Below are 25,800 nucleotides of genomic sequence, written 5' to 3'. Positions count from 1 at the left end.
GAATTTTAAGAATTTTGAAAAGAAAAATATTATTTTTCATCGTTAAATTTTAATTTTAAGTTTTTGGAGTTCATTAATCATTCATTTTCAACACCTTGGATCACACTTTCAAGAATTTTTTATTTTTTATTTTTTTATCTTAGTTTTTCTATCAAATCTAGAAGGATGTTTTATTGGATGAGTCATGTTGGAGATCTCACTTGTATCTCAATAAAAAGCATTTATGGTTATGACACACATACACATCAAAAATGTTCTCCATTATGTTATTTCAGTATTATCCTTATTAGATTGTCAATGCAATAATCTATGTGGGTCCAAAGACTCATAATATATTTTTTTTCATTTTTTAACCTTAAAAATTTATCAAATATTATATTAATTTTTCTTTATATTTAGTCTTGACGACTCTTTAAATATAATGCCCCTCTTTATTTTAATATTTGTTTTTAAAGAATTTCTCGCAAATCATTTTTTCACCTTTCACTCTTTAAAATAAATAGCCAACAAACTTTAAAGAGTTTGTTGGAGATGTTCTTAGTAATATTGAGTGTATCGACAAAAAAAATACTTAAAGGAGAAGTTTGTGGTGCTAATTAACATATAGTTGATTAATTGATTTTTTATTTGAACTGAAATCGATTATCCTAACCGAGGAACCATATATATATATATATATATATATATATATATATATATAGAGAGAGAGAGAGAGAGAGAGAGAGAGAGAGAGAGAGAGAGAGAGAGGCCTGGTTACCTAGACCGAGGGATCAGCGGGTTGCCTAGACCGCATCAATGAAAATTTGCCCCATGGATAGATGAGTTAACTAGAATTAGAAATAGAGTCAAAAAAATCATGGAATAAATAGGATTCTGCGATTTTTGCTCATGGAATCTCCCACTCACAGACTCTCTAGTGTTCAATACACGAGGGCACATGATTGGTGGATCCCAGATCCCAGATTTTGTGAGCAGTGTTGAAAAAAAAAGCTTTAAATTTCAGATTGAGTCTGCCTAGCCTTACTAAGGTAAGGATTTCACCTTGTGACCACCTTGTGGCATTCAAAAACAAGATTCGATGCTCAGAGTTGTAGAATTTTCTATGAATTTTGAAATAAAAAATTCGAAAAGGTATTATGTTTCATCGTTGAATTTTAATTATAAGTTTGGGAGTTAGGTGAAAGTTCGGTAGTCGTCCATTTTCAAAAGGTCGGATTTCAAAATAATACCCTTACCTCAACACAACACGAGACGACACAAACCATCCCAAGCCATTCCCACCCACACTTAATATCAAAGTGTTAATAGACCTGTTTTTAATTTCAACATTAACCTATTATATACAATGGTTTTCGTTCTTATAACTCCGAGTTGTTATATTGAAAGAACGTAGATTCAAAATCGAGATATTCAATTTTAGTTTTGATTGGGTTTTGGATACCAATAATGGTATCATAAGTTGTGAAAAAGATATAAGGAGTCAATATTATTTTGAAAGGAAATTTACATCTTCGGCATGAAAACTTATCATACTAATTCTACCTATTAGTTTTGGTTTGATTCACATACCAAATTCCTTAGCACTGAAACCTATTACACTCGGATGAATTTGATTCCAATACTAAAATAGATAGACGCCGAATTGGGATTATTGATTGTAGTTTTGGTGTGGATTCATGTTTGGGATAAGGATTCATTTAATGGCTAAGGTTTAGATGACGAAGGATAGATTTAGTAAGATGTTACCCATACAATCATTGTTAAATGATAAAGTGGAGGTATACTTCTGGAGTATAATTTAATCTAAGGCATAACTCCAAGGGGTTGGCCTAGTGGTATTAAACTCCTCAGAAAGGGTAGGTCAAGTGTTCAAAACCCTATGACACAGTGGATTCCTTGGCGCCACCCTTCAAGATCCAATTGACTCTCGACTCAACCAATTACACGTAGGACTTTCTGAGGGGGTGGTGCGTGTGACCGTGGGATTACTCTCACCCGAAGAGTGGGGATACCCATGATATGCAAATACTAATAATAATTTAATGAAGGCATAGCAATCAAATTATAAAACATCAATATGATCAACCAGTCATAGTGGAGTTTAATTAAAGTCAGACGATCAAGAAGCATCATACGATAAATAGAAGTGGATATGAACACACTTTCAATGATAAAAATGAGGATCTCGATAGACATGAAGGAAGGAACAAGATTCATTTGATCAACCCAAACTTTTGGGATAAGGCTTTGATGATATGATTTTTGTCCTAGTATGCTATTGGCCGAAGGAGTATCCTTTGACAACCTAATTAGGATTGTTAATGGACATAATTTAAAGTATGTAAAAAGGCTTTGAGATCAAAAGAAAAGATCTGATTTGATAGGACATCAATTTTTAATATATTTTTTTAAAGGGCATAGGACATCAATTTCAATTATGTCGCTACCATGGTCAGATATTATATGGATCCAAATTCTTGGGTCCACCTATTATAATATATTAATATAAAAGGAGCATAGCCAAACCCTTTTCTTATGATTCGAGATAATATGATCCTCTCGTCACAAAACCGTAGATCATTTACCTCGGGATACATAAAAAAAGATTTATGATTCTGCATATCTTGAGGCAAGTGATCTACGATTTTGTGATGGGGGAATAGGTTAGAGGTGGCGTCAAAATATCATTTTTCTTTTTTAATATAATGTAATGATTTTATGACATACGCCTCCATCACATAATTGTAGATCATTTGTCTCAGAATATGCATAATCAAAATTTTTCTTGTGTATCTCGAGATAATTGATCTACAATTATATGATGGGGGCATGTATAGGGGCGTCGTATTATAACGATTCTTTTATATGGGAAATGTTCAGCAACAAACATTTTGGCAAAACATTTTTCAAAATATGGGTTAGAGGTTTTGGAATGGCTGATTTTTGGTGAGGATGATCTCTACGGTGAGGAGATCATCATCACCAAAAATCAGCCCATTCCAAAACTTCTAACCCCATAAAAATGGACGGTCCACGATTTTTCAACTTGTAAACTGGGGCTAGAAGTTTTGGAATGGGCTGATTTTTGGTGAGGATGATCTCTAGGAGATCATCCTCACCAAAAATCAGCCCATTCCAAAACCTCTAACCTATGTTTTGAAAAATGTTTTACCAAAATGTTTGTTGCTGAAAGGGACCCTAGATATATATATATATATATATATATATATATGGGAAATGTTCAGCACCCTAAGTTTTACCACACACTTTAACAAACGTTTTTTGTCCTACATGGGTTATAAGTTTTGGAATGGGCTGATTTTTGGTGAGGATGATCTCTATGATTAGAAGATCATCCTCCCCAAAAATCAGCCCATTCCAAAATGTTTAGCCCCATGTTTACACGTTGAAAAATCGTGGACCGTCCATTTTTTGTAAACCATTTTTGATGGGGTTAGAAGTTTTGGAATGAGCTGATTTTTGGTGATGATGATCTCCTCACCATAGAGATCATCCTCACCAAAAATCAGCCAATTCCAAAACTTCTAACCCATGTAAGACAAAACACGTTTGTTAAAGTGTGTGGTAAAGCTTAGGGTGCTGAACGGGACCCTATATATATATATATATGGGAAATGTTCAGCACCCTAAGTTTTACCACACTTTAACAAACGTTTTTTGTCCTATATGGGTTAGAAGTTTTGGAATGAGCTGATTTTTGGTGAGGATGATCTCTATGATTAGAAGATCATCCTCCCCAAAAATCAGCCCATTCCGAAATGTTTAGCCCCATGTTTACACGTTGAAAAATCGTGGATCGTCCATTTTTTGCAAATCAATTTTGATGGGGTTAGAAGTTTTGGAATGAGCTGATTTTTGGTGAGGATGATCTCCTCACCATAGAGATCATCCTCACCAAAAATCAGCTCATTCCGAAACTTCTAACCCATGTAAGACAAAACGCGTTTGTTAAAGTGTGTGGTAAAACTTAGGGTGCCGAACGGGACCCTATATATGTAGCCAAGTATGGGTACATTGATTCCCAAACTAGAACTGACAGCCTACACCAGATGTAGTGACTTGGTGGTTGAAATGTTAACCATTCTAAAGTCATGGGTTGAACTAGAATCAATGTGACATCTCATCCAATTTTTTTTTCTACAAGGAAGAATCCAATCAACTATGCTCTTCTTTTAGGCTCTAGGTATAGAAGGGAATCTCACTTTACGAAAGCAATGGTCCAGATTTCATCATAGGTAAGGTAACATGTTGACTAAATGAGAAAAAAGAGAAAGAAGATGTTCATGGGTCAAGAGTTCTGTATGTTTGCCACATTTTGGGAAGTCCATCACATGATCCTATAATGGAGGGATGAGGTTATAGGCCTTACAGGTGTGGGTGGAAGAAAGAATATAGTATAGGTTTGTACACTTTTCCTATTGAATAACTTGAAGGTTTGTGTCAAATACACACAAAGGTATCAAAATTAAAATACAAGAGCCACATGTGTGTTCTCTCACACTTCTTTGAGGACAAATGAGAAAGATAATGGAACCAACATTTAAGCTTCTCTTTTTTTTTTTTACAATTTTTTTATGTAATTGAAACCCAGACTTGGTTCCTTGTGAAACCCAACACTAACATGGCTTGTACCCTCTAGAGGTGTTTTGGAAATTAAGTCATGTTGATACGAAGAAGAGAGAAGGACAAATATGAGGACGTTTTGTGTGTGTGTGTGTGTGTGTGTGTTTGTGTGTTATGGGTGGTTCAAGAGAATGGTCCCTCAAGCTGACTTCTACTAACAATGCAAAAAATATATGATCTTTGAAAACCTTATCCAAAAGTATGTAGGGGACTAATTGACCTTAGGAGGTTAAGTTTGAATATCACACTAAAATCTTATATATATAATCTTGATTTTGATAAAATGTAATTAATATTATGATGCAAGTCACCCACCAATCCACACACACACACACATAGATGTAAGTCACATTGTACAAAAGATTTCCTAAAATTAAAGGATTAACTCATAAAGAAAACCAAAAATTTCTCAACTACTTCCCCACAAACATGCCACCAAAAATCCATTTCTTCAACCTTTAGGCCTTTAACAATCTTCCAGTAAATAAATTCATTGATTTTTTTTCTTTCCTTTTAAGGCTAAATTTCCTTGTTTAACAGAAGCAAGTGTAGAATGACTAATGATTTTCTGACGCCCCCCTCTTACACACACCCCCTAAGCCCCTGTCACAGAACTGTAGATCATTTTCCTCGGGATATGCACAATCAAAAATATTTTTCTTGTGTATCCCGAGGCAAATGATCTACAGTTCTGGGATGGGGGCGTCATATTATCACAACTCGTGTAGAATCTGTCACTTTGGATCTCAATATAAATTCAAGACTATAAGCTTCTATTGAAAATCAAGATTTCTAAAAACTAAAAGATTTTTTCCTCTTGTTTTTGGTGAGTAAGTTGAATCAGTTTGTGAATCATGACCGGGGGGAAGAATGTCAACAAATTTAACAATGGGCTCTTTAGGTTTGAATCATCCATATTCACATTAATCAAATTTTCAACTCCCAACTTTACATCATTCCATATTAGAATTTTTTTTTTTTTTTTTTTTTTTGCATCTAATTTAGCATTCAAAACGTTGACAATGATAATGGTGACAACCCAATTTAGCTCTCAATTTGAAAAATTCTTTGTATTTTCTTTAATCTTGCCACGTAATCCTATAAAACTACTTCAGAACTTTTGTAAATTAGGGACCTAATTGTTCTTTGTGTTTTGATAACAATTAATTAGATGTTAAACAATGTAAGTTTCACACAATTTCAAGGCCCAAATCCAACCCTTGGTCTCAATGTCCACTTTATGTGCCAAATATACACAAACCTTAGAAAAAAAATTAGACAAGATCATGTGGGAACTCCAACAGGAGATCTTAACCTAACATGTATTTGTTCCGATCTACATCTACACCAACTCAACGTTACAGTAAATTCCAATTCTTCTTTGGATTGTTGATAAGGACCATCAAAATCTAAGCTGACAAAAATCATTGATCACAAACTATGAAAATCAAAAATACAATTCAACAAATCAGGTGTTCAAGTACATACTAAGTAGAGATCGCAAAAAAATTTAAGAAACATGTTTCGGGATCATGCTAAGCAATTGTCATGCCATCTATTCGAATTCATTGGTCCTCTGGCACTTTCATGGCAATTATACAAGTGATACTTGTCGAATATTCTTTTTGATGATCATACAGCCATTTGGAACCGAGAGGGAACACGGAGTCGGGGAGGTTGGATTTCGCCAGGTTTTCCGAGCTGACCACAGGCGGCCATCTGATCATCCCCTCTACTGAGCCGCAAGAATACGATACACCCCGCTTCAACCAGTATATTGCGGAACTCGATCATCTTCTCTTCGCACGTTGGCTTAAACTGGGAACCGGAGTGAGGATTAAATGAGATGAGATTGATCTTGCAAGGTATACCCTGAACAAGATCAATTAGCCTCCTCGCATCCTCAATGCTACACACAAAGCAGACATCAAGTTGATTAAATTATTGGAGAAGTAAATCATTTATGAAATCTTGGATGTTTAGCAAAGAGTAGAGCGGCCATTAGAACGTGAAATTATAAAAAATCTCGACTTACTAAAATGATTACTATCCTGATCACAAAGAAATATATAGCGAGTGTCCTTTTTTATTTTTAAAACAGGGCCAGTATTTTCTAACAAAGGTAGATACCAGCAAATCCTGCACATTCTCCCAACTCAAGAATAAATAAATATTAAAGTTTTAAGCCCAAAGAAGAAAATAAGACTTTCGAAATATATCTTATTTTCCAACCATCAACTTTATGAGCCCAACTTGGGAGATTTTCTAGCCCAAAAATCAGTCCATGGTGAGTTTTTATAAAATTTCTACCTTTTGAGTTGGTTACGCGATTCTCTTGTTCACTGGAGTGTAGTTTTCCTATTTACCATTTTATGCTTTTCATAATAAAAGTTCATTTTAAGCCAATCCGAATTTTTGGGATAACATTATGATGATGAGTAAACAAGTTTCAATTTTTTAGCGATTTAAAAATTGATACCGCATGAGATATTTAGGGCCGCAAATTGAACTTCAATGTCAACCCCATGCATTAAATTTTCCTTCTTTATATATATATGGGAGCGGTTCGGCAGCCCTAAAGTTTGCCAAGTTTGGTGCCAAACATTTTTTGTAAGTCACTTTAGATGGGGTTAGAAGTTTTGGAATTGGCTGATTTTTTGTGAGGATGATCTCTACGGTGAAGAGATCATCCTCACAAAAAATCAGCTCATTTTGAAACTTCTAACCCTAGTTTACAAGTTGAAGAATCGTGGACCGTCCAATTTTTGTAAATCACTTTTGATGGGGTTAGAAGTTTTGGAATAGGCTGATTTTTAGTGAGGATGATCTCCTCTTCATAGAGATCATCCTCACAAAAAATCAGCTCATTCCAAAGCTTCTAACCCATATTTTGAAAAATGTTTGGCACCAAACTTGGCAAACTTTAGGGCTGCTGAACCGTCCCCTATATATATATATATATATATATATATATATATGAAGCACAAAAAAATGCCACCATTTCAAAACAACTAGCCATTAAAAAAATGGAGTTATACAAAGCAAGAGGAGGAAGGTATCTCGAACCTGTCATTAACTCCAGCAAGCATAACATACTCAAATAGCACTTTATACTTATGTTTGAAGCAAAGTTCTTCCCGAAGAGTCTCTAGAAGCAGTGCCAAGTTGTACTTACGGTTAATTGGCATGATCCAGTTTCGGACCTGCATTTTTTGTGTCAATGAGAAGATCAATTCCAGACAACAAAATACCACAAATCAAAGAAAGTGTTCTAAACAAAATACCTCATCAGTTGTTGCATTTAAACTGACAGCCAATTCACAGTTGGATTCATGAAGGAAACGTTTCAGTTGGGGAACGAGTCCACTAGTCGAAATGGTAACCTTGCGAGGACTGAAATGAAGGCCTTGGTCATCCACCATTATAGATGAAGCTTTTATGACATTATCAATGTTGTGTAGTGGTTCACCCATTCCCTGGAAATACATTTTGTTTGAAGTTTACATAACTTATACGACTTGAAGAACATTCTTTTAAGATCTCTAGTACGGAAAGAACTCCACACTAAAAAAAAAAGTTGAAATTTTATCATAATAGATGAAGGTGAAGTACATGGAAAACCAACCATGCAGGGATGGGCACTGCAAAGCAAGGCAGTTTTCTCTTCTCTTTTTCCTTTTTATTTTTATTTTTTATAAGTAAATCTAAGGCAATTCATAGAGTATATCATCAGGAAATCTAGGAGCATTCACATGATTGCAAAAATAAAAAGAATTGCCCCCATTAAGGGTGTTTCAGTTCTGGTAATACACATACCCAATGTAAGTTGGCGGAACACTCTCAAGAGTTCAACAAAAGTGGCCATTTCTGTTAACTTGTTTGGGTTTGGGTTTGTGTTTGGAGAGTGCTTTTGCAGTTGTAAAGCACTTGTCACACTGAGAACATTGTGGATTCTACTTCCTTCAAAACGCAGAAGTGCAGAATGGCCAGAAGCCAGAAGCTGCTCATACCAGCTTCCCGCTTCTAGCGTTTACAGGAATCTGGCAAAATGTAAAATTACGGCATGTTTGACAAAAATGCCCTTGCTATTTTTAATTACTGACTAGAACAGAATGTAGTAGGATATCAAATTAATGAGCTCAAGGACTAAATCTTATGACATAATTACCCAAATTTCCAAAAATGTTTTTCAGTTTGATGAGACTCGTATACTAACCATAAATACAACATTTGTAATAGATCCAATTTCACTTGAGACCAAGCGCCGGGCAAAAACAGCCTGCTCTACTATCTCAGCTGTAGTTAGATGCCTCCTTAAGCCCATCCTGTAAAATGAACGTATACATCATTCAATGTGTATCTAACCAGGGCCACATAACTGGACAATTTTTTAACACTCAAATTAGAAGAGTAAAAGCTTGCCTGCCAGTGTAGCAGAACTGGCAATTAAGGGCACAGCCCACTTGACTTGAGACACAAACAGTAGTCCTCCCCCTCTTGCAAGGAATCACGACTGTTTCTATCACCAATCCATCTTCCAAAGTGAATAGAATCTGCAACCTCCTGTGAGGTTCAAAATAAGTGAGAATATTCTCATGCAATAAGCACAATTGCAAGAGTCCACAAAAGCAAATTAACAAATACTCTAAATTGCAAGCTTATATAAGAGAGCTCCGAGAGGCATTGGTGAGAACAAAGACAGCCATACCTTCCTAGTTCCATCTGATGCAGTGAGAATATCTTTCAGAGACAATGCCTTAAATTCAGCCAATTCGCTCAACATTTTTTTGAAATCTTTGTTTAAACCTACAAACGGAAAAATAGAGTCAATCCCGAGACTTCCTATTCCTTGTTATAGAGAAAATAAACTCAATATCTACTCATTCAAGTTACGAAATGACCATCACCAGAGTATAATAATTGTGAGCTCTCTGATTGACTCAACCACAAGTCCTTTATGCATCTTTCCACAATTTGGCCTTAAGAAATGCATTTGTTAAAATTGGGCCTAAGAGAAGTCTCTGGGATAAAATAATAAATGTGATATATAATTGGTCATATAATCGTGGTTACATAGACGTTTTTTATGCAAAAACCTTAATTAAAGGTATAAGAGGATTAGCTGAACTAATTCTTATTTTATATAGATAAGTAATTTAATTAATGGAATTATAAATGGTGTTGCTGTTACAAGTTTTTTATAGGTGAAAGGATCAACTATGTAGGGGGTGGACGAATCTCTTCTTATGTCTTTTTTATTTATTTATTTTATATGTCAATACTTATAGTTTTATACTATCTTTTTAATGGAAATCTATGAGGATATCTCTATATTTTCACCTTTTTTTTATTCAAATCTTTTTAATCAATTATTCATATTCAAGAAAATAACATAAGTGTACCCAGAGCCACAAAGGAAGGAGCAGAGACTTGGGGCTGAGCCGATCAAAGATCCCACAATAACAGTACAATAACAAATTCAATTTGTTTGTAAGTTTAGTTAAAAAGAAATAAATATACATGAGATACCAATTATGCCTCATGTGACACCATGAAATCACAAAAGGCCAACTTCCCTCCAACTTCAGTGAAGAAAGCACCATGACCCAAACATCAATAGAAGTTGAGTGAACTACAAACAAACATGATTACGTATAAAAACTGATCAAATAAACAAGTTGCTGAAAACGTGAAAGACGGACGAACCTTCCAATTCATCACTACAATGTGCCCAGATGTTGTTCCCGTAAAGGCGCTTCCAAAGCATTAATGCCTGCCCTGGCCTAAATCCATGTGATTGCACCCATTTCTGCTCATCCAGAGATTCTCATAATAAGAAACATAATACAAATTAAGAGCTTTTATTGGCACCCCAACTTTTACTTATTACACCCCAACTAAAAATAAACAAAATAAGTGAATGGTTGAGAATAAGTAAAAGTTGGGTTTTGAGGTGCCAATAAAAGCTCACTTTTTTTTTTTTTTGTGCTAGATTTCTATTTGTTGGATTTGGGATTTTATATGAGCCTAATCATAATTGTAGACGACTACTACTGAAATTGTTTGATGGAGAGTTATAATGCTTTGTAATGTTGAGATTATAATTTTAGCCAAACCTTTGTAATGTTTGAAGTGTGTGTTTTAATCATTAATTGGGATATGATAAATAATTGAAGAAATTCGGGTGTAATAAGTAAAAATTGGAGTGCCAATAGCAGCACTCTAAAAATCAACAAAAATAACTCATATTTCTATTAATGCAGAGATTCTCAAAATAAGAAATCTTAATTTAAAAAAAATAAATAAAATCAAAATTAATAACAAATTAACAATTAACAAACAACAAAATCACCCAATACGTACTTCAAGTTCAGTATAACTCATCCCCTTGAGAAGCATCTTCGATCTCTTAGAAGTTATTCCTAAAAAGATTAAAACTTTATTAGTTAGAAAAAAAATATATCAAAATGAAATTCTCCGCAGTAGCAGAAATGAAACCAAAAGATTCAAAGAAAACTTACCAGTGTTGGAGCAATCTAGCGAAACATCTGGAATTGAAGAAGAACAAGCTGTCTTCGACATCGAAATCGAGCGGAGAGACGAAGGAGGAGATGATAGAGGGATGAGATTAGGAGGTTTCAAAGAGGGGAGAGAGAAGAGAGTTGGAAGTATATTAGTGGCTGTGGGTTTCTTCATAACTACAAGACAGTTGGTTCCCGCTCGTCTCATCCAGATACAACCGAGCTCCATTTCTGAGGTTTCTCTGAAACTTGAATTTTTAGGGTTTTGGAGATAAGAAAGTAAGAAAAACGTCTGGACTCTGGACGATATTAGGTCATTAGGAGTCGGAGAAGAACAATGGAACTCGAGGGGAGTTCAGAGGTAACCCCCATGTTTTGGTTAATGTTTGAGAGACTCCCTATGTTTTCAAATTAATGAGATAACCCTTGACCATGGTCTTCCATGAGTAGCTAACAAAAATAACCATAATACCCCCCCCCCCCTCGCCAAAAAAAAAAATAAAAAAAGAAAAAACATACAAACAAACAAACAAAAATCTTTAACTCTCATTTGTCAACCTTTTGGGTAAAAATGACGCAACACATACGCGATTTGTACGCAACATATGGCAAGGGCACAAAACCATAGATCTTTTTTCTTGAATATCATGAAGAAAAAGATTTATGATTTTGTGCCTTTGCCATGCCAATCGCGTACAGATTGTCAATGTTTTTAGTGTGTATATTTATCACGACTCGGGTAAAATGCCCATTTTGAAGAGTTGGAGTCTGAAATGCTAACTTTTGAAATCTCAAAGTCTGAAACACTGAAATCCCCCTTTTTTTTTATATAGTTGGGATGATTTTAAGATGGCATCGAAACCCTCTAAAAAAATAAGGATTGAGGATTCAAGAATGGGATTAAGTGATACAAGGGAAGAATAATAAATAATAGTTCATCTTGTTCCCCACCCAAGTCGTGTGTTTTTAGCATTTTGAGAATCCAACTCCTTAGAGAGAAACATTTTCATGTGGACTTAGAGATGCTAATGTTGCCTTACTTTCACCCAATTCAAACATGGAAAAAAAATATAATATTGTTCAGCCATTCATATTCATCATTGATATTGGTAAGAAGCTTGACACTTGTTAATGGCACGATTTAATCAATACTTGATTTTCACTACTATTCCTTCTTCTAAATCAATTAATAATAACTAAAAAGTTACTATCCCAAAAATATTTTCAGATAAATCAAGGGTTTAAAGGGAAAAAATGTATCAAAGTTTCTTACCTTAAAGATTGAAGATTATGGATTTTGAGGAAAAAGGTTGAAGACTGAGGTTTTATAGTCATTTTGTATTAGTCTCTCATTGAAGACAATGGTCAAGGGTCCCCTCATAAATCAAAACTCAAAAAAAATCCACCCAACCTCCTGACCACACAAATAAAGGAGAGAGACAGAGACTTCAATTAAACTTAAAAACAGATTTAACTTCCACCTCTCCCAGCCATGGTGGTGGTCTCATCTACCACTTCATCTTCTCTTCTCCTCCAACCCAAAACCCACCACACAAACCCTAATCTCCAAACTCAAATCCATGCAAACCTGAGACAATTCTCCACTATTACCTCTAAACCCTTATCAACTTCTCTATTACACTTCCACCTTATCTACAAGAACCCAATAAACCCCAACAGAAACTCTTCTTGCAGAGTTGGCAGAACTAATGGGGTCTTATCTGTTAAGGCTTACATGGATAATTCCAACTCTGCAGCGAGTTTCGTAAACAAAGTTATCGGTTCTCTCCCTGTGATTGGCCTCATTATGAGAATTGTCAATGATGAAGGAGGAGTTGGAGGTGAAATCATTGATTTTGCTGAGTTCCGTAGAAGGGTAGGGAACAAATGTACTGTAATGGATTCAAGGGCTTTGTATGAGTTCAAAGAACGTCGAGGCCGGGTAATTTGGATTTGGGTTTGTTTCAATTTTACTAATTGTTAAAACTTGGAGGGTTAAAAATTGGTTTTTTTGGTCTTAATTTGAGTTTGTTTTTGTTTATGGTAGGCCGGCGATCCGTTGTATGTGTTACTATGTTGTTGGTTGGCTGCTCTTGGTGCTGGTCTGCTTAAGTCAGAGGAAATTCTGGAGGGAGTAGCAAGGCTTAGAATTTCCAATGATATTGAATTTGAAGAGGAGACTTTTCTTGCAATTATGAATGAAGCAAAAGAGGTTAGTTGGTTGAGTCTCATTGAATTATTTTTCTTGTTTTTTTTTTTTTTTCAACTTCAAGAATCTGAATTGGTGGGCACTTTTCTTCTTGTCTAGAATTGAATAATGAATATGATTTTGTTGTGGTGAGGGTAGTTTATTTATTTCATCTTATTCAATCTAGAAAATATGCCAAGTATTGATTATTATTATAAATAAATAAATAAATAAAGGATAATTGAGATGCTAATCATCTAGAATAACTCATCCAGAAAATGGAAGTTTGAACTTCATAGTTAATTATTACCCTATTGCAGTTTGTAATACAGTGGTATTAACTAGTAAGGTCACTCAGCCATGGAAAGCAAGTTGGTTTGTGGTTTGTAATTAGTAGGTGAAGGCAGGTAATGGACCCGGGTCATACTATAAACACTCACAGACTTTAACCAACTCAATAAGATGGCATGTTATTCCATGCCAGCTAAAGTTAGGTTTTTATTTAACAAGTATTTTATTGCTCTAGGTTTACATGTGGGATTTTTTAATTTCTAAATCATTTTTTTTTTCATCTTTTTCTTTGGTACATGTGTGTGCTTTGTGCACACGCAATGGTGGGGGGTGCACGTAAGAGAAAGCGGAGTATAAGTGATTCAACGCCAAAATTTGGATCTCACAAATGCCCCACCTTTACGTCATTTTGGTCAAAAACCAAGAAAATTGCAATCCCACGACCTATAATCATATTGGTTAGTTTTCAAAATTACAAAAATATCCTTTTTTACTATGTAATCTTCAAAAACCCTTTAATTACCATTAAAAAACAAACCCTTTAATATTTAAATTACAAATAACCCCTTTGATACATGTCCATTTGCATGTGTCACCTCCTAATGAAATGTTAAAAGGATAAAACAGCAAAGACAAATAATTGTTTGTGATGTTTTAAGAAGTGCGGCAAAGTATGTCTTTAGGTTAAGAATATGAACTACTTCTGGAATTTCTTCAATCAGGTGATGCAAGAAATAGGTACAAAGAACAATCCATCAAAAGAAGAAGAATGTTGTAGAAGTGGTCATGTCACCATGAAGCAGGGTGCGAGATTTCTAGAAAAATAATAATCACCAACTTGTTTCTGATTTTGTGTAGGGCAAACTGAAACAATTTGAGACTAAACATTATGTAAAAGAAGTCGACACAAATTTGAGAATTGCTTGGCAAGGCACTTTTACTACTCTCAGAAACCTTCTATTCTTTATGCTTCTCATACACCTTTGTTCTACAACCTTGTGTACCTCAAAGCAGCCCCAAATCATAAATAGAAAATTATTATACCAAAATGTAAATCCAAACCCAACTAGGAAATAATCTCTAAGACTTCCATTATATCTGGTGTACTATAAAACAGGTTTGTGGCATGCTTCTTTGGGTCCTAATGGGAAACAGAAATGGAACTTTAAGACAATTTCCATACCATATAAAACCTTCAAGATTAACCTTTTTTGCTCAACTTTTATTTTTCCCTCCAATATTTTTTTTTCAAACTCATGTAAAATTATTAAAACCGCAATATACTCTTCTATTCGATTTTTTTATAAAAAAAAGTCTAAAAAGTTTTGACTAAAGATCATTCATTGATGATGGCAATGAAAAAAGTTTCCATTCTTATAAAAATAATATCTATTACAAGATTTGACCTTATGACCCATATAGTTCTTTAGCCATAATTTCTTATTGTTTGAACTTCAAACAATTTCCATCTTTTTTAGTTAAGGATCAGCATTTGTATTTATGGACAAATAGTGTATCCTTGTAAGAATTAAAATTAATAAGAGAAGCTGCAATTTGTATTTCTGGTTCCATATGCAGGTTTGACTTGAAACTCTGATTATTCCTTTACACACTCTTCTAGCATTACTATTTACAAAGAATGTTTACTTGACAACAACGATATTTGGGTGCAGAGGCGAAAAAAGTTGAATGTGGAAACCCCAGCTGTCCCCATGGAGGTTCGAGCAGAGAAAGCTCTTGAAGCTATTTACGTTTGTTGTTTTGGTAGGGACCCCGTAGAAGAAGAAGATGAGCGATTACTCCGTATTATACTTAAGGCAGTATTCCCTTCTGTTGGACAATCTGAAATTGATAGAATTGTCAGTGAGAAGGCAAAAAGGGTAGCTGAAGGAAGTGAAGACAATTTTCCAGAGCCAAAGCCTTTATCTAAAGAAGCTGTACAACTACAAATGAAGGACCTTCAATTCCTGAAACAAAACAGTGAAACCTAAGAGCTGGAGTCCCTTTTGTTATAACTTGTAAGCACTTATGGTTTCAATTTCCAAGAAATATAAGATAGCTGTTCTTGCTGAATGATTTGTGTCATTCTTGGTAGTATTATTTATGATAATTAAGCTTTAAGTCATTCTTAAAACCTTTCTATGACATCAGTTGAAAAGGTTTCACAAATATGTGCCACATTTAGGCATTGGACTATGTTTCTATCGATTGGAATCTTTAGAACTAATTTCAATAGAATGTGTAACAATCTTCGTTGTGTATCCTTAGAAGTATCTTATATCTGATAAATAAATGTATTATTTTTTTGTTGAATAAGTGGAAAATAACTATTTGAGCAATACCAGTTGAATCAGGAGTCCGACTTTGAAGCTGGCAGCCCGCTTCAAAATTTCGGTAGAACCCTCCTCACAACATGACACATGGCCTTTTGTATTTATCTTATACTCTTACATTTTCATTAATATTTGGGATACCTCCTTAGATACGCCACGTGTAATCCAAAGAAGAGGGTTCTACCAAAATTTTGAAGCTGGCTGCCCGTTTCAAAGTTTTTTCCTTGAATTAGTTCAAAAAGTATTTGCAGGTCTGGACATTGGCATTATGATTGATAAACCTAAGCTAGTGAGCTAGTTTATATGCTTGGCCCCAAAAGTTAGCACCCCTGAACAATGAAAACTATATAAACTCTTCAAATTTGACTTATCCCCGCTTTTTCTATTTGTTTTGCAGTCAAACACCATTAAATTTAAGTTTTCCAAGGCAAACTACTTTCCTTAGAGTTTGCCATGCAATCTACTTTCCTTAGAGTTTGCCATGCAATCAAACACCCCCCTTCAATGAAAAACCATAAGCCAACACTTTCTCATCTCATAACTATTCCTCATTTCTACAAATAAATGGACAAGCATATTTGGCAGACCCCAATTTGTTGGGATGAGACTTTGATGATGATCATGATGAAGTACATGATATTAAAAGGTAAGAGTGCAGTGAAGCTACCAATGTCTAGAGTCCGACTTTGAAGTGGCCATGCCACTTCAAAATTTTGGAGGAACCTTCCTAGTAACATGACACATAGCTTTTTATATTTATTTCATACACCTACATTTGCATTAATATTTGGGGTACCTCCTTGGAGACACCGCGTGTATACCAAAGGTGAGGGTTGGTTCTACCGAACGTTTGAAGCGGGATGACGGCCACTTCAAGCATGACTTGGAGAAAAAAATACTATATTAATTGGGAATTATCACTTTCAAACTAGTTGTGATCTATAAGGAAGCCATGGCCTAGTAATGGCAAGTAAGAAGATAATGACCAAAACTTGTGATAGAATCTGCCACTACGGTGGGGATAAGATATTTGAACATGCAAAGACACACAAACTGCTCTGACCCTCACATTTAAGAAGAAATATTATAAAAGCTCATATATTAGTACATGTATGTTGAGGCAGAAAGAAAACATAACCTCATATTAATTGGGGAATCAAAACAATTGGAAGAAGAAAAAAAAACACACATCTAATCAAGTAAGATTGATACAATCTCTACTTAGATTCAAGTCAACCCACACTTCAAGGATTCTTCACTTTGATCCTTAACTTTCTGGCTACTTGTGCTGCTCTGGGATGGACTGGCCTCTTGCTAGAATCACACTGCTCGACCTCCACCCAATTGATAACCTTCAGAATAAGAGTCTGCGGAACTTTACGAGCATCATTAGCTGCGGTTCCTCTCACTTTTTTCAGACCCTTTTCCAAGGCTTCCTCTATAAAGTCCATAAACCAGTTTCCCGCTTCTGTCTCGATCTGCTTACCCAATTTGATTGTATTGCTGAAACAGCTAGAGAGTGGTTTTTTATTCTCATCATTCTCAGCAACAGCTTCGAGTTGAAATTTTCCAATTGGAGTCGATACTCCTTTTCTGTCAGAAGTGGCCTTCGGGTTCGTATTGGATCTTAAATGCTTCCCAAGGGTTGTCTTCGGATCGTTCTTTTCAGGGGTGAATGAAACTGACTTGTATAGTGTCGATCTTCTTTTGGATGAGTTCAATTCTGAGTTTTGTACTATTTCATGTAAGATGGAGGAATCATCTTGAACTTGTTTCTTGAATGGTTCTTTCTGTTTAGCATTCGGAGTCTTAGCCATGTCACCACATGTAGTTGCTGCTTGAATGGACTCCATGTCAGTGATTGCTTGTACAATTTGGTGATGGAAGTCAAGAAATTGATCAAAACAAACAGATGGAGCATCGGCTTTTGCGGATTTGCTCAAGTCTGAAAAAAACCTGCCATAACCATATTAATTAAAAAAATTAGATGGAAAACTTATTAATCCTATATGTCATGTCTGTTCTCTGAAAATTAGAAAGACTAGAGAAATACTCCGTACTTGAGTGCCCGAAATAAAGTTTCTGTCGCAGAAGCGTCTCTGAGTGCTTGAAGTGCGATTTTCTGAGCTGTTTCTTTGTTTTGTATGGCTTCCTGTTAGGAGAAGTTTTTAAGTTACAAAACTTGATGAAGGGTTGTAACTGAAGGTGATAGAAAAGATAGGGAAATTATGAAATTACCTTCCCAAGTATGGTAAGCTTTCCAGGTAACAACATGAGTGGACTGATGATGTTCTTGGTGGTTGGATTACCTGATTGAAACTGTTTCACCCCAGAATTTGAAGAGTTTTGTGCATCACCGATCAGATTGATGGAGGTTCCTACTCTTGTGTTTCCTGATCTGGGTGGAGGAGTTGCACTCTTCCTTTCCTACAATTAGTACAGAATAAGTTCAGTTTCTTCTCAAAATTGATTAAACAAGGCAAAATTTTGAATTTTGAACTTCTGGATTGAACTTCAGAAATCTACTGATTCTTGGGTTGTTCTCTAAGGGTTTAAATTACTCGAAGAGTTATAATGTACCTACAGCATAATTAAAGGGACTTCTCGGGATCCTCGGTTCTCTTTCACTCACACTCTTGCTTCGTGGAAGATTTGACGCAGACGGAACAACACAACTCTTCCTTACCAACGAAGGGCTTTCTCCTCTTGAATCCATCATCTTAGATAAAAGCCCCCCACTAACTGAAGATCTGAAACTGCTGCTTGAGTTTCCGTCCTTTGTCATTCTCCCTCTTATCAGTGGAGACATTGAATAATTACCCCCCACTCTCATCAAACTAGGCCTCTCCTTTACCGGTGTACGCTCATCAAAATCTAAAGGAATCGGCTTCACAAGTAAAGGAGAAGAAACTGGGTCGATCTCATTTGGTGCCTCTGCTACCCAAGAACCTCTTCTGTGAACCTGTCTTGTCTTATAGGTTCTATCGCTTTTCTCCCTGTTATCTCTCAGACCCATTAACGGTTCAGGGGTGCCAACAAAAGGGTGTCGACCCGGAATGGTCTTCATTCCTTTGATGATCGGAACAGGGTCACCCGGCTCTAATCTGTCTACATAGATGAATTGCCCGAGCTGCATTTTGTTGCTGAGGACAAGATCATCTTGTTCATCGGGCAAACTGACATAGATTGAGTGCGAAGAATCGGAGACCTTTATATAGAAACCATGTTTAGGCCAGAGATTCTTCTCATCCAGATCGGCGGGGACAATGTCGGTCACTTGTAAAAGAGAGCTCCTGTGTTCTCCAGTGGGTTTGATCCCCATTTTCATTCCATTGAGGAGCTGTAATAGAATTCCAGCAGCCAGTGTAGCCATAACTTTTGATTGGTGAAAAGAACTGAAACAACAGAAGGGATGGTGTTCAAAAAACTCATTAAAAACTAAAATTCCACAGAGAGATATTAATTTAGGCAAACAAATTCAATCAAGATTCAGCTAGAACTGCAAAGAAATAAGAACCCATCAAGAAAATTTGGCCAGAAATGATGAAAAGTTTTGAATTTTAACTTTAAGTAATCAAGAAACGCTGAAGATAACGAAAGATTCAACTCAAACTATGAAAGAAATTCAAAATCAAAGAAAACCCTTGAACAAATTACCTCAAAATCCTATTTGTTCTTCAAATATGAATCAGATGTGTAACGTAAACCCCATGAGAAAATCAAACTGAGATGCTCGTTAAAGCTTTGCTTTTTCTTGTCCTCTACTGCTGGTTTAAACAGTGAGCAAGAAATCAGAGCCGTAAATCTTTGAAAAAAAATGAGAAACCCATATCAGATTATTTCCCCAAATGGGTTTTGATCTCAATTTTACTGAAATTTCACGGCTCCAAGGCGGATTTGTTGGGAGATAGAGAGATCTGGTGGCTGGTGCTGGTATTGAGAGAACTACAATGCTTGCCTTCTATCAGATGATAACGGTAACTGGGTACAGAGGTTTCAAATTTGGATTTCGAACGTTGGTGCAACGGTCATGTTCTTTCCGTGAGTGGGCGCTGGAATAAAATGACTGAAACACCCTAATCCTTTTTTATTAATGACAAGCACATCCTAAAATCCCGCGCTTAGCTTTTGAGGACAATTTTGTCACGTTAAATGTTTGGTGGACGGTTATAATAAAAAATTGAAGACAAGTACTCAAATAACAATAGGGGATATGGCTTAGTACACCCTAATATAGAGTTTTCTTGCTAATGGGTCGGGTTTCGATGACTCGATGATTCGTGAGAAAACACATGATCCCGATCGCATAAACTCAAAATCTAATGGTTGAGATTTATATGTATCTCAATAACACACATCTTGGGAATACTTAACTCGAGGATGAATTTCAACCATTGTACTGGCGACAAACTATTTAGGCTTTTGACTAAAAGTAAAAGAAAAGGATATTTAGGTAATTTCTCATTAGCCTATGAAAGAAGACCCAATCAAGAGACAACGTTATCTTCAAAAAAATTGAAGAGGGGAGCGCAAAAAATAAAGGGAGGTGAGGAGTGGGGTCAAATAGGGTATGTTATTAGTTGAAAATATAAAGGTATCTCAAAATTATGTGGGCAATTGCCCCCCAAAAGCTCTTTACTAGCTCCGCCCTGATTGGATTTTGTGTTGTGTTTAAACAATTGGAATCATGTATTTTTTTCCCAAAGTCATTCTTCATGAGCCATTAGAGAGTCGTTGGCTCCCTAATGTTGGTTGTTGAGCTCCCTAATGTTGGTTGTTGAATGAGACCCTATATATATGGGGATGGTTCAAGAGACAAACATTGTGCCAACAATTTTTGTTTGTTAGAAGTTTCATAATGGGGTCAAAAGGGGTATGCTACTAGTTGAAAATATAATGGTGTCTCAAAATTATGCGGGGGCGGCAATTGCCCCCAAAAACTCCTTACTAGCTCCACCCCTGATTGGATTTTGTGTTTAAACAGTTGGAATCGTGTTTTTTTTTTTTTTTCCCCAAAAGTCATCCTTCATGAGCCATTAGAGAGTCATTGGCTCCCAAATGTTGGTTGTCAAATGGGACCTTATATATATGGGGACGGTTCAAGAGACAAATATTGTGAAAACGATTTTTGTTCTAGATGGGTTAGAAGTTTCAAAATGGGATATTTTTTATGATGATAATCTTTATGGTGAGGAGATCATCCTCACAAAAAAATCAGTCCATTTTGAAACTTCTAAGCCTATCAAAAATGATTTACAAATAAGCTATAATCCACAATTCTTCAACATCGTAAATTGAGATTAAAAGTTTCAGATTGGGATGATTTTTTGTGTGAATGATCTCTATGCTGAGAAGATCATTCTCACAAAAATCAGCCCATTCCAAAATTTCATATTGGACAAAAATCATTGTCACAACCATTGTGAAAGGGTATTCCATGTGTATTTCCCAGGCCAAATCTTGACATGTAGCACAATATTCAAGTTAGTTTCACTGACTTGATGAATCTTTTTCCCATTTGATCAAGTTACTAGGGCTTAAAATGGGTCGGGTTCTAGACAAACATGAGTACATCCATATCCGATTTTTTTTATCTAGATCCGATTCGGATCCTATTAGCTAATACCACGTTCGAATCATTTTGTTTTTGCAAAACCCATATTTGGATCCGACCCAATTGAATTATTTGATTCGGGTCAGTTAAGTTAAATAATTTCTAACCATTCAAGATTATTTTAAGTAAAATCATTAAAGGTGTGACTTGAATTCAAGACCTCTTCCTTTTTATAAGGAGGCCTTGGCCATTATTCTCAACACTTATTGGTTGAAAAAAAAAATACCCTAAAAAATATAACTTACAAAGCAATATATCATTTGGATTAGACGGATATAAGGATGGATCTATATCCGACCCGGATGCGCCTTAAGTCGAGGGACATCAACTCATATTTGACCCATTTTTAATTCGGATATACTTGAAGAAGCTAAACCTGCTAAATTCGAATTCAGATCACAAATTTCGAATAAAATCCAACCCGTTTTTAGTCCTACAAGTTACATTACATATCTAAAATCATTCACACGGTTAAGATGCCATAAGATCAAAAAGTAAGTTGGGAAACCAAATTCAAAGCAATTGTTAGGAAGAAGACCCCCCAAGTGGTTACTTTATGTTAATAATATATGAAACTTTCATTGTTCTTGTGTGAGGATTAAAAGACAATTGTTCTTATGGAGGAATAAATATTCTTTGACTGAAGGTTATAAAATCAATGGAGAATATAAATTTTGTATAATCGAAGGTTATGAGGAAAACTCAATGACCGATAAAAGGACTTATCATGGAAAAATAAATAAATAAATAAAAGAAAAGAGAAGAAAAAAAATGACTACTAGAAGAAGGCACCCTCAAAGTGGTCACAGTCAACTATGTGGTATTTAGAATTTTTATTGGGAAAATTACTTCATGATCCCTGGTGGAAGGTTTTCTTTTTAATTAGTCATTAACTTTTAGGGTTAGTTAAATAGTACGCTTAATAAATCCCTATTTTCTAATTAATCCCTTAACCCCACTCTAGACATTTCTCATGATTGAAGTGTTGAAACTTCCCTAACCATTCAAACTCATCATTTTCTTCAGAAAAAATTGGATTTTCGACATCCCGATCGAGTTTTGGAGACTTCATTCCTTTAAAAAGGATTTGAGAAGAAAGAACTAAAAGAAACCATTTTCAAACATTTTGAAAACGTGTGTAAAAAAATTTGTTTTACCTCATTTTTAGATAAAAATCGATCCAACATGATTCTTTTGGTTTGAAATCATCTACACAAGTCATTATGTCAAGTTTTAAGTCGATTTTTTCATGTTTTAGTTGGAAAAACTCGAAAAAAATGAAAAATAGGTAGGTTTTTCAGCATCGAGTTTGATTTTTTATATTATTTTTTAGTTCAACATTTTTATTATAGAGTTCGTCCTATGTCAAAAAAATTGTCGAACTCAACAACAAAATTGGTGAGCTCGACAATAAATAAAATTGGTGAGCTCAACAATAAATAAAAATTGGTGAGCTCGATAATAAAATTATTAAACTCAAAAATAAAAGTTTGTAAAATCCACCTGTGTTTTTTTTTGAATTTTTTCAACTAAAATACATGGAAAGATCGACTTAAAACTTGACATAACTTTTTTAGATGACTTTAAATCAAAAGGACCATCATTGATCGATTTTCATCAAAAAACGAAGCAAACCAATTGAAAAATCGTAACTTCATTTTTGGTTATAAATCGTCGAAAACAAAAAATACAATAAAGTATATGAAGAAGATGAAAAAGGGATAGTTTTGGAATCGCCATTGGAAAACCTAAGTTATAAATCGTCGAAAAAAAAAAAATATCGTAGCTTCATTTCCATTCATGATTCACGATAAAAAATCGTCGAAAATGTTTGGAGTCGCCGTTGGAAAACCTTAGTATATGAAGAAGATGAAAAAGGGGCAGTTTTGATATTTCAAAAATATTATAACCTGAGATGAGAGTGACCAACCATTAGGAAAATAAAGTTTTACTAAATGGACTATTTAACTAATCCCTAAAAGTTAAAGACTAATTAAAAAGAATACCTTTCGCCACGGACGATTAAGTAACTTTTCCATTTTTATTACCGACACATAGTTACGAAATGATGGTGTTCATGGAAGATTTCAAAACCATGAGGACAAAAGGGATGAACCGATGGGAATCATATATGTGACAATAGTGATGTGGTGCAATCCATAATTATAATTTTTAAAAACAAGATACATTAAATCCTTATCCAAGATTTGGAAATTACTTTAATTGTGATGTATAAGTGATTAGATCTATCCCAAATCACATCAACCTTTTATGTTCTTGTTTTATTTGTTGTTTTGAAATTCAATAAAAAAAATTTGTTACCCGCGATGGCGCGCTATATACACCCATTTTTTTGTTGCATACACCCATTGTACTTGTGGGTGTGTATGTGTATGCAGCAAAAACTTGTCGACTAGTTTCACTCACCAATTTATTTTAAAATTTAATAGTAACCTAATGAATATTTCAATAATTTTTTGTAGATACATATCGAACGTTTCTACAAAGGTTCAATAATAACCTACCAAACTTTTTTCACATGGGATTCCGTCGAAGGAACTGCTCGATAAGTAACTATCGATCGAAAACGATAAATTCGATAGAACATACTGAAAAATACGATATCATACAGTAGGTACATATCAAACAGTTCTTTACATGGGGATCTCATGTGAAAAAATATGTTTTGTATGTATGTACTGAAATAATGCTACTTAGTTTGGTCTTGACTTCCAAACGTATTAGGAATTTTGAAATTTTTTTTTTTTTTTTTGAGGCAAATGATAAAGATAAAATCGATTTGATCGATTTTTAACATGTTCCATTTGCAAAACGATTAAAAATAATTCCAAAAAGAAAAGATGATGAAAATAAATGATAAAAACTCATTTCATCTATCAAAATACTTAATTATACCAAATAATGATAAATAAATAAATAAATAAATAAATAAAATCACATTTTAATAAATACTATCTCCTCAAATGGATCAAAACACTATTTTTTAATGAATAACTAAAGGAAAATCAGTTGGTTATATGGATTCAATTGAACTTTAATAGGATTTTTTGATAGGGATGTTTCGCTAGGGTTTGATATACTTCGAATTGATAGGAGGTAAAAATTGTGATGGTTATGTGAGTGTTTGGTGGGTATGTATAGTAAAACATAATAAAACTCAAAAGGATATTTACGTACTCACAAATTATTGACATTTAATGTTTAAGTAGGTGTATGAAACAAAAAAGTTGGAGTATATAGCCCTCCCCATCCACAATTCTCTACTCATGGTGTGACCTTTAAAACAAATTAGATTTTTTGTTTTGTTTTTAAAAACTTGTTTTTGAGAAATAATAAACCTTGTGTAAAAAAGTGTAGAATCGAAAATTTCTTGAAATAACTAACAATGCCACTGTTATAACTAAAAGAATATATATGTATTTGCTTATCGTGGGTATTCCCATCCTTTGGGTGAGATTAATCCCACAATCACATGCACCGCCCGCTCAAAAAGTCTTACATGCAATTGGTTGAGACGAAGGTCGATCGGACCCTGGAACGTGATCCCAAGGAATTCATTGCTTTGTGGGGTTTCGAACACTTGACCCACCCTTTTTGAGAAACTTATCAAGACTCAACTTGCCACTCGGCCAACCCCTTGGGGTTATATATACAAGAGTAAATAAACCACACCATTACCATATAAACAACATGCTTATTATTATAGATCATTGGCAAGTCAATTAGCCAAATTCCATCATGATTGCTTAGTGGTCGCATTTGTTGATGGAAGTTGCACTAAGCTTCTTTACAATCATCGATTGATCAATAAGCTCATATCTAATTTAAGCTAAATTTTTGTGGCCCGAAAATAGTTTACGATGGAAAAAAGGTAAATATCCCTATTTTACACAACTCTTAATGAAGGGTGACACAACGGGAACTAATGAAAGAATAAGAAAATTTAGAATCCATCAGAAAAGGCTAAAGAGACCTCTTAAGAGAAATTTTATTAATTCCAAGATATCTTTACGTTGTAGTTACACTCCTATTTATACAAAACAGTTTTATTCCTAAGAAACACAAAAATAGTCAAAAATTAATTTTTTTTACTCAAAATAGCAAAAAAAAAAAAAAAAGCTTGAAAATAAATAATACTAATAGAACTGAGAGTGTAAGATTCTAACTAGTATAACTAAAGTTATTACC

At 34.7% G+C, this 25,800-nt stretch overlaps 3 protein-coding genes across 3 annotated transcripts; 1 reads left to right on the top strand and 2 right to left on the bottom strand.

Annotated features, from left to right (window-relative positions):
- Positions 1-6,054: 6,054 nt before the first annotated feature.
- Positions 6,055-11,514, bottom strand: LOC147394851 (Radical SAM superfamily protein). The gene is made up of 9 exons (XM_086454445.1): positions 11,166-11,514; positions 11,008-11,066; positions 10,351-10,453; positions 9,353-9,450; positions 9,067-9,197; positions 8,861-8,969; positions 7,929-8,120; positions 7,711-7,847; positions 6,055-6,553 (listed from the first exon to the last, which is right to left on the bottom strand). The coding sequence occupies exons 1-9, from the start codon at positions 11,392-11,394 to the stop codon at positions 6,277-6,279; spliced, it is 1,335 nt and encodes a 444-aa protein (XP_086310571.1). The 5' UTR covers positions 11,395-11,514; the 3' UTR covers positions 6,055-6,276.
- A 1,098-nt stretch (positions 11,515-12,612) lies between these two features.
- Positions 12,613-15,905, top strand: PDE329 (calcium homeostasis regulator). The gene is made up of 3 exons (XM_086454043.1): positions 12,613-13,107; positions 13,213-13,377; positions 15,318-15,905. The coding sequence occupies exons 1-3, from the start codon at positions 12,658-12,660 to the stop codon at positions 15,633-15,635; spliced, it is 933 nt and encodes a 310-aa protein (XP_086310169.1). The 5' UTR covers positions 12,613-12,657; the 3' UTR covers positions 15,636-15,905.
- A 1,124-nt stretch (positions 15,906-17,029) lies between these two features.
- On the bottom strand, positions 17,030-19,913 carry LOC147394849 (dicer-like protein (DUF936)). Its single transcript, XM_086454041.1, has 5 exons — positions 19,635-19,913; positions 18,562-19,372; positions 18,216-18,404; positions 18,038-18,129; positions 17,030-17,933 (listed from the first exon to the last, which is right to left on the bottom strand). The coding sequence occupies exons 2-5, from the start codon at positions 19,348-19,350 to the stop codon at positions 17,222-17,224; spliced, it is 1,782 nt and encodes a 593-aa protein (XP_086310167.1). The 5' UTR covers positions 19,351-19,372; positions 19,635-19,913; the 3' UTR covers positions 17,030-17,221.
- Between the last annotated feature and the right edge of the window lie 5,887 nt (positions 19,914-25,800).

This window comes from Akebia trifoliata, chromosome 9 (genome assembly GCF_017979445.1).
Source record: "Akebia trifoliata isolate Shusen 1 chromosome 9, ASM1797944v1, whole genome shotgun sequence".
Lineage (NCBI taxonomy): Eukaryota > Viridiplantae > Streptophyta > Magnoliopsida > Ranunculales > Lardizabalaceae > Akebia > Akebia trifoliata.
Note: the sequence above shows the minus strand (reverse complement) of the source record. Positions and strands in the feature narration are given on the sequence as shown.